General features: G+C 30.1%; 1 protein-coding gene across 1 annotated transcript; it reads left to right on the plus strand.

Annotated features, from left to right (window-relative positions):
- The first annotated feature begins 1,596 nt into the window (after nucleotides 1–1,596).
- On the plus strand, nucleotides 1,597–3,928 carry LOC145185481 (uncharacterized). The gene is made up of 4 exons (XM_080061399.2): nucleotides 1,597–1,739; nucleotides 1,831–2,024; nucleotides 2,113–2,250; nucleotides 2,464–3,928. Exons 2-4 carry the CDS (start codon nucleotides 1,838–1,840, stop codon nucleotides 2,655–2,657), a joined length of 519 nt encoding a protein of 172 aa, XP_079917525.2. The 5' UTR covers nucleotides 1,597–1,739; nucleotides 1,831–1,837; the 3' UTR covers nucleotides 2,658–3,928.
- The last annotated feature ends 5,311 nt before the right edge of the window (nucleotides 3,929–9,239 follow it).

A 9,239-nucleotide genomic window follows, 5' to 3' on the forward strand; every position in this document is an offset into this window, starting at 1 on the left:
AAAAAAAATAAATGTTATTTTGGCACCAAATTCAACTTAAAAAGAGAATTTGGTGAAAAAAAAAAATGTGTCAAAAATGTGAGGTCAATTAATTTAAACTTAATAACTCTTAAATTAATTATATGAGAATCCTAAAAATTTGTAGTCGCTTCGACCAATATAAGGAACAAATAAATTCGAAAAAAAAATCAATTTCTAACCAATATTTCAAGAAATATTTTTGTTTGTAAGTTCTTGACACACCAGAAGTATATCCATCTAAAGATAACACAAAAAGTCAACGAGAGATAACAAGAATATGTGGTGTTTCAATATACTGTGTCCAAACAACGCTGAAAAACTGCAAATTTTCAAATGGTGTAAAAGATTCACTAAGAGTCGGCAGGCTGTAAAAAGTTAATTCTAGGGATCAAAGCTTATTTTGTATCGAAGGATATGGAAAGATCCTAAAATTAGCCACCGAGAATCGTCAGCAAAGTTTAGTAATAAGGCTGGTTACGCTAGTATTAGTTACAGTACAATTTGAAGGTGTCTTAATAAAAAGTTATTGACTGTTATGTTGCTGCCAGAGACTCGCTTTTAAGGGCGACAGATGGGATTAAAAGATGGTGTAAGGAAAGACTTCTCTGGTCAAAAGAAGATTGGTCTAAGGTCATTTTTAGTGATGAATTAAATTTTGAGGTGGTTAATAGTAATCAAGATTTATCGTTAAAAGATTTAGCTTCAGAGAAATATAGGGAAAGATTTTGTGTACCAAAGTAAAAGGCGGTGGCGGCTCGATAGGTATATAGGGATGCATTTCTCATAAGGGGATAGGGTTTCAAAATATTTTTAAAGGGAGAATTAGCCAGTATACTTACTAAAAGACTTTGAAAAATAAGCTTCAATCTACAACTAGATCATATTTGGAAGGCGTAGAAATTGGATTCTCCAACAGGACGGTGAAATGGCGCACAATAGTAACTTGACGAAAGAGTGGTTTCAAAGGCAACATATTACTCTACTATCCTGGCTAGCACGATCACCAGACCTGAACATCATCTAAAATATTTGGTCATGGATAGACAAGAAATTATCAAGAGAAAATAAGAAACCTCTGCGCAATTGAAACTTGCACTGGAAAAAATTGGAACGAAATTCCAAAGGAATTGTGTATGCATCTGATTGAATCTTTGCAAAAATATATCGAGTCAACGTAAAAGCACGTGATGGTCATGCAAAATACTGAATTAAACGTGACCTAATATTTTTTAAATATTTTTTTAATTAGTTTTTTGACCTGATTATCTTTTTTGATTTGGTACCAAAACTGATACTTTTTTTTACTTTTTTTTAATTTTTTTTTTTTTTTGGTTATGCAATGTGTTCGAAATATAAATATAAAAAAAATCTCTTCTTTTTTTTTTATATAATTTTTTTAAAAATCATCGAAATAATTTAAGAAACCGCTAAAAAATCTTAGTGATCTCGATTTGAAATGGCGGGTTTTTTTTTTTTTTAGATATTTATAAGCAACCTCATAAAATATAAATTCATCGATTTAGAGCATTGTGATCTATGTAGATTTTTTTTTTATTGTACATATTCAAGAAAATGAAGAAAATTTTAAAAAGTATCATTCAATTACGTCAGTGTCTCTATGCCAACACTCTTTTTTCATGTTGTTTCAATGAAGTTAAAGAGGAAACATTCCGGAAGAAAATTTGGATTCTCATACGAAATAATTTTGAAGACGAAAGGTTTGTAGCAACCTTAAGCTTTTAAATGCATTAAAAAAAGGGGATATATTACAACAAAAGTTCAGAAAAACAATCGTTTTTTAATTTTTAGATTTACAATGGAACTTAAGATTCGTTTGACCGTATTGTTCTTTTTAATGGCTGCAATTCTTTGCCTTGTCGTAAGTTTTAGTACCGATAATTGGATTGAAAACCTTGGGTTTTATTCCGGTTTATGGCGCAAGTGCATTTCACGCAAAGGACAAACTACTTGTAAAGATCTTCCAAACGATGCATCGTTGCCTGGTGATATTTCTAATTGTTTGATGAGTGAAAAAAAAACCTGTTATTTTGTTTGAATAACTTTTATAGTTTGTTTTAAACTTTTGTCCAGGTTTCTTTAATTATGTAAGAACGTTCTACGTGATCGGGTTGGGATTTTTCGTTGCTGGACTTTTATACTTTGTACTTGTCGTGATACGACCTCGAACATTTGGATTAGGATGTTTGGTGGTCTTTGTGATTATTGGCGGTAAGAAATAAGTTTGATCTTTATTCAGTTTGTTTTACTGGGGGGGAATTTTTCAGATTTTTCAGTTGATAAGAATCGTCTAGGAATGTTTTTTACTAGATTATATTCAGGTTATTGTTTAACAATACTGTATTTTATTTGATTTCTTGGAAATTATGTTAAGGTTATTGTGATTTCCTGGAAAATATATGACTTCGCTGTCCTCTTTTTTAGGTCTCAGTTTGATAATTGGACTCTCTATCTTTACCTATTTCAACGATGATCAGTTCAGCAACAGTATTCGGTTTCATTGGTCATATTTTGTTGGTTGGTTAGGTGTTTTTATGGCGATCGTTGCAGCAGGAATATCATGTTATGAGGTAAAAAATCCATCGTCTCCATATGGTCAAGCGTACAGATTGGAATAAATGGATTATGTGATATTTGACTTGTTCCAATGGTATTTAATCTTATGAAGATTATGCGTCGACTAAATGTTAACCTTTTTTTTTTTCTATCACATTGGTTACTCACCTTTTTCCTAGAGAAAAATCAAAAACACTAAAATAAAAATTTGTTCGCAGTCACATTTTTATTATCATGAGTAACTTTGTTACCAAGTCTCTTGCAAAAAGCTTTAATGGAGATAAATTTTAATGGAGATAAATTTTCACTTTAAAAATATTATTTATTATATTTGTTGTTCTTAGGAGCGAAAAAGTTATTATTTGCTATAATAAAACTTCGGAGCAACGATTAATTTGAGAAATATAATTTTTTCTTCTTTTGCATTTTTTCTTGAAATATTAGTTTAAAAAAACCTCGTGCTGAAGTTAAAACCTCGCTTGGAAGAAAATAAACATACGCTATCATATTTAGCGTGATTGAATAAAAACATAAAGCTGATTGGTTGCCTTGATGCCATTCAAAAACATAAATTACATGAAACCATAAATTAGAAACATGCGACAAAAATGTATGACCTCGCATGATAAAATACAGAAGAGCAAGAAGATGAAGAAGGGAATAAGATTGAAAGATACGTAAGAGTTATATATAGAATATATTCCAAGACGACAAAGAATAAATCGATATCAAGATATGTTAACAATTTTAAAAGATTAAAAAGGAAATTTCAAATATCCGAAGAAGAAAATTTTAGTGAAAATAAACAATGTTATATGTAAAAAATATAAACAAGCAATTTTATATTGTTGTAAGGAAAATTTCCGTTTTAGTAATCAATATTGGACTAACATCCCTGGTGAAATGCTTTTTCAAAGGTTAAGACTTGTACAAATAGGAAAATTGATGAATTATTTTCTTCAAATAAGATTATTAATAATGGTGCACAACAGGTCATTACCACTTTATATTAGAATGAAAAACAGCCTAAATGTAATTTTAAAACTGGACCTGGAGTAGGGAGAACTAGTTTAGCTTTTGATGTAGCTAAGTCTTTTTTTCCTAATGTACTTCCTTATTATAAGACTAAAGGCGCCTTTGTGCAATATGTTTCAAATTGAAAATGAAGTAGTATGGGATGATCTCTGTGGTGGTTGTTATGAAGTTCAAGAGCTTTTTAAGATGACAGATTGTTATAATTAAAAGTGGGGATATGAATTCGTACAATTGTGAATTTACTATATGGAAATTATTTTTGATATGAAAAAGAATTGAAAGAATAATTTATTTAAAACAAGTCTATTTATTATAATTGATTCCCTAATACAGTAGCGTGCAAAAGTTTAGAAACACCTACTTTTTCAGTTTTTAACGCATAACTTTTCACAAACTTTCTCAAATAATCTGAAATTTTTTACCGAATGTGCTTTATATTATAACAATTCAAAATCCATTTCACAAAATTTTGAAAACTCACCGGTCAATTAATTTTTGTTTTTTTGAAAAGGCTTCCGTGCAAAAGTTTAGAAACAGCTGAATTTGGATTATTATTTATTTCTATAAAGCTGAAGTATTTAATAAAACTTTCAAAATTTACAATTTTTTAATAAAATAGTTTAAATAAAAAAGTTAGTATTTGGTGGCATATCCATTTCCCTTTAAAACAGCATCACAGTGATGAGGCATCAAATCAACTAAATGAGAACATCCTGAGGAATATTATACCAACATTTTTTAATCAAACCAAATAGTCTTTGTTGGTTGATTTTCTACCAAATAATTGCCTGTCAATGTACTCCCAAAGATGCTAAATGGAATTCAAGAATGTTGATTTTTTTTTTATTGAAAATATTCCTTAAAAGATCTGGCATAATGCTTTGGGTCATTATCTTGTTGAAAGATCCAATTGCGATTCATTTTTTCCTTTGCATGGGGCACCATAATGTTCATCATTATGTCTAAATAAACTCTCTGGTCCATAATACCTTCTATGCGATGAATGGGATCCAGGTTGTCACGACTAAAACACCCCCAAACCATAACATTTCCTCCTCCATGTTTAACAGTAGGTAACTGATATTTTGGATTGAATCTGTCTCCTATTGGACGTCTAATATTTAATTCCGTCACTACTGAATAGCATAAACTTTGATTCATCGTAGAAAAGGACTTTTAACCAATCATTAACTGTCTAACTGAGATGATCTCTCGCAAATTTTATTCTGGTTCTTAAATATCTCGCAGATATAAGAGGTTTCTTAACTGGACGGCGACCATACAGATTATTTTGTCGTAATCGACGTTTAGTTATATCATGCTACAGTTTGTGCCATGAAACTGATGCATAATTGAATTAAGTTCGACAGCAGTCATGCGAGGATTATTCTTGCAAATCCTTAATAATAATCTATCAGCCTTTTCAAATGTAACTCTAGGTCTTCCAGAACGAGGCTTGCTTTCAATAGTTTAGCGCTGACGAAACCTTTTCATAATGTGACATATTCCTGGTTTAGAAACATTGTATAGTTCAAAAATCCTTTTGTAAGTCATTTTTTTCCCCAAAGCTTTTATAATTAATTTCTTTATTTCATCTGAAACTTCCTTAGCCTTTCCCATGCTTTTAAAATATCACTACGTAATAGAATTATAAAACTTTACAAATAGTTTCTCAATACTTCATTGCTTTTGAAATATCTCAAGCTAATTCAAATAATGAATTTCAGAAAAAAGTTGACCTTTTATAATGCTTTTGTTTACAAAAACCTGATACAAATGCGGGTTATTATACTGTTTCTAAACTATTGCACGGAAGCCTTTTCAAAAAAACAATAAAAATAATTGACCGGTGAGTTTTTAAAATTTTGTGAAATGGATTTTGAATTGTTATAATATAGAGCACATTCGGTAAAAATTTCAGGTTATTTGAGAATGTTTGTAAAAAGTTCTGCGTTAGAAACTGAGTAGGTGTTTCTGAACTTTTGCACGCTACTGTACATCTATATCTGAATATAAATATACATTTGATATTTAAGTTTATCTGATGTATCAATCTGAAATTAATCATGATAATTTTTTTTTTTCTACTTGTTAATTATCTATCAATAAATAAAAGTCATAAAATTAATAGTAGAGAAATTCTACTTATTCCATTTTTTTCCTGCCCAATTACTTGCTTATTTAAAATCTTAAGCTCGAAATAATATTTAAATATTTGTAAGAACAATAGCAATTTACTTACACAATGAGAAGACCATTTGTATCAATACGTAGAAAATCCTTCTACATTAAAATATTCTGTAATATTATTTTCAAATTTAAAGGTTCCTTTTGAAAAATTTTTGTTATGAAAGGACTGTTGTTTCCAAATAGGCGATCAGTTTTAATGAGGCACCTGATAATGACATAGATACTTTTTAATTTTTCCATGTTTTTTTATAATCATCAAATTCATTTCTCATCTGTTTTCCTTTTCTTATTCATCTATTGCAGTCCCTTGAGTTAAAATAAATGTCGTTTTGTTAAAGTTACGTGAGAGGGTTTGAAGGCATCCTTTTTTAATATTTAGAGTTATTTTGGCTTTTCTAATTAATTTTTATATTTTCGAACTCAAAGAAAACTATTTGATCGTAGCTTGGCAAAAATCTCCTGAGACATCTATTGAAACTGAAATCTGGGGTTGTTATAATTAAAATTTTTAGCCCTTCATTGTTGTTAATATCTAACAAAACTAAAAACTAAACTCTCTCAATCTAGGGAGTTTTGTCACGTGACATTTTATCGAGGAAAAAAATATATCGAACGTTTTTGAAAAACTTCGTCCAAAAAACGCAACAAATGATTTATGTAGGTGTTGAAGAATGAAAACCCACCCATGAAAATAAATAGTATATATGTGTATATAATGTTATTTTTTTTAGAAAAGGTCGCACTACAATAATTTTTTTGGAGACATCGTTTTGCTTTAGAATTGATAAAGTTATTTAACTTTAAATGTTTCAGTTTTGTTTATATACAAGTAAATTAAGCTAATTCTTTCGTCCCCACATAAAAATAGATTCTGCAACTATTTATTTATTATGTCAATCAGTTTTTTTGTTTGTTTTTGGTAGTCTAATAGGGTGGGTTTTTTGTTTACTAAGTGGAAATTTTATAAATTTCCCCCGTCTTTAAGATATTTTATTGTTAACGCAACTTTTTACGCAAGAAAAAAAGATAAAGTTTTTTTTTTCGGTGCCAAAAGATTAACGAGAAACTTTAAAGAGATATTTCATAAAATGCATATGAATTGAAAATATTAAAACACGAATATCTTTGGAACTAAATAAGCTAAAGAAGTGGTTGAAACCATTTTGAAAATAAAGTATATTAAGGAATCCAATGCATTTTAAATAAAAAAGATTTACATTGGCTATAAAAATTGCCTAAGCTCCCTACTTAATCACCTCTAAATATGTGTCAAATGCGTTTTTTGCTGCATCATCTATGAAAATAACTAACAAAAAATCAGATTGTCTCACTTTACATAAAATACCTCAAGCTTGGAAAAAATCTCCTGAAGACATCCATTGAAACTGAAATCTGGGGTTGTGTTTTATTTCATTCCAGTATAAGTTGGTGTTATGCCCTAGCAACTTTTTATCAAATCTTTTATCAATTTTTTATCAAATCTTTTAGGGTTTCAAATCTTTTAGGGTTTCAAACTTTGAAATCCTAAAAGATTTAGAACAAGCTCCTTTTTTAAACTTTGGCTTGCTGATTAACAACAGATTGTTGAGGTGCTGATAAGGGGTGTGTTTAATTTAGTTTCAGATGGCCAATTTTGCAGAGAAGAAAATCACACCCTTGAACTCTAGTTAGAGGGCGAATTTTGATGGAGTTAAAGTTGAACAGTGAAGGCAGACATTCTCTCTATTGTGCTTTTTTAGAAGGCGAACTCGGCAATGATCACACATTCCAATCACGATTCTTGGATCAGTAAAGTTGGTTTGAGAAGAAAAGAGTTCTTTGACACGATCAATCAGAAAAGATATGAGCTGTCTAGAGCGCTTTTGAAAGCAGAGAAATTAGTTTTTTTGCAGTCATAATAAGTTATGGCAAAATCAGGCATTTTTTTTAAATACAGGAGAATAAATGTTTACTTGCAGTTTTCACAAAAAACTTGCAAAAAAAAAAAGTCTTTTCCCAGAAAGTATCATTTGTTTATTTTTTGTGCTATCTTTATACATAATTTTGCCCTTTCCCAGAAAAAAAATGAAAAATGCAAACTCATGAAAATACACCTAAATTGAATAAATTACCTTAGATATCTTTTAAGACGATGATTAAATATAGAAAAAACATTACTAGTGCTGTAAAAATGCAAAATTTTACATGCTATCATTTCAACATTTTGTGTTAAGTGAAGAAAATTTTCAAACTAATTTTTTTTTCTCGGACGAAATAGTTTGATTTTAACTTTTACATTTTTTGAATTAGGAAGGTGTATTTAATAACCCCTCTAGAGGGTTTCTTCGGAAATTTAAGTTGATATTTTTTTTAATTTCGACCTAATGTGTGTCAGAAGGGAAAACAAAAGAAATTCTAAAAATCATCTTTAAGTTTTATTTGATTCAAATATGTAAGATATTCAACCGAAGGAAAGTGCGAGAAATGCCGAAACATCTGGTGGACACACATACAAAAATGACTAGAAAGCAGGGCTGTGGAGTCGGAAAAATTGTACCGACTCCGACTCCGGTTTAAAAAAAATCTTTCAGTTTCATAATTTTTATAAGGATTTTATAGATGTTACAAAACTACAAGTCCCAGGATGGTCTGAAAGCTGTAGGATATCCAGACACAATGGGAATTGTAGTTTCCAACAACTGGAGGACAAAGAGTTTGACATGTTATTTTTAGGCCTTTAAAACAGTGATAAGCAATAGGGTATTTTGCTGCTTATCACTGAGAATCATATATCACCTCCCTTGCGCTCTCCTCTACCTTCCCTTAAACTATGTAACTTCATGATCCCCTAACTCCCGACTTAAATTGTCTGGCGCTGTGCAACATATTCTTAGTAGAAAGCTAGGCGTGCCACCACCAAGCACCAAAGAGTTGCTCTACAAACAGAAAGACTGTAAGTATTCAATTAACTTTGTTTCTCTGGAGAGAGAGAATATTAGAAAATTAGTGATTGAAGAAGCTGTTAAACAAAAAGAAGAACTTAATGAATGTCTCAAGGGACGCTTTGTGTTTCTTAACAGAGTGAACTATTTTGAAATCAATGCCTAGTTCTTTTTTGAAAAAAATGAAGCAGTTACCAAGACATTGGCAGTAAAAGACACCAAAGCTAATCACACCAGCGAATTTCTGCAGGTCTTAGTAGAAAAGATTCTTAAAGAATATGAACTTAAAGAAGAACAAGTTCTTTTATGTTTGAAATATTGTCCAACTGACAATATTTCAAACATGATTTTGACAAATTCATAATGTTATTAGCGACTGCATAAGAGTTTATTGCATAACAAGAGTTCAGAAAAGTTGTTTGTTCAGAAATTGTTTTCTTATAAATATTGTTTAAAGCACTAAGTGGTTGGATTATTTGTATCAGTGATAAAATAGCC

The sequence above is a fragment of the Hydra viridissima genome, unplaced genomic scaffold (genome assembly GCF_058129835.1).
Source record: "Hydra viridissima isolate aposymbiotic clone 2 unplaced genomic scaffold, HvirCarnegie_v1 scaffold_9, whole genome shotgun sequence".
NCBI lineage: Eukaryota > Metazoa > Cnidaria > Hydrozoa > Anthoathecata > Hydridae > Hydra > Hydra viridissima.

Coding starts and splice junctions, on each gene's coding strand:
- LOC145185481 (XM_080061399.2), top strand. CDS start 1,838: ATGGAACTTAAGATTCGTTTGACCGTATTGTTCTTTTTAATGGCTGCA. Junction 2,025..2,112: donor AAACGATGCATCGTTGCCTG/GTGATATTTCTA, acceptor ACTTTTGTCCAG/GTTTCTTTAATTATGTAAGA. Junction 2,251..2,463: donor GGTCTTTGTGATTATTGGCG/GTAAGAAATAAG, acceptor CCTCTTTTTTAG/GTCTCAGTTTGATAATTGGA.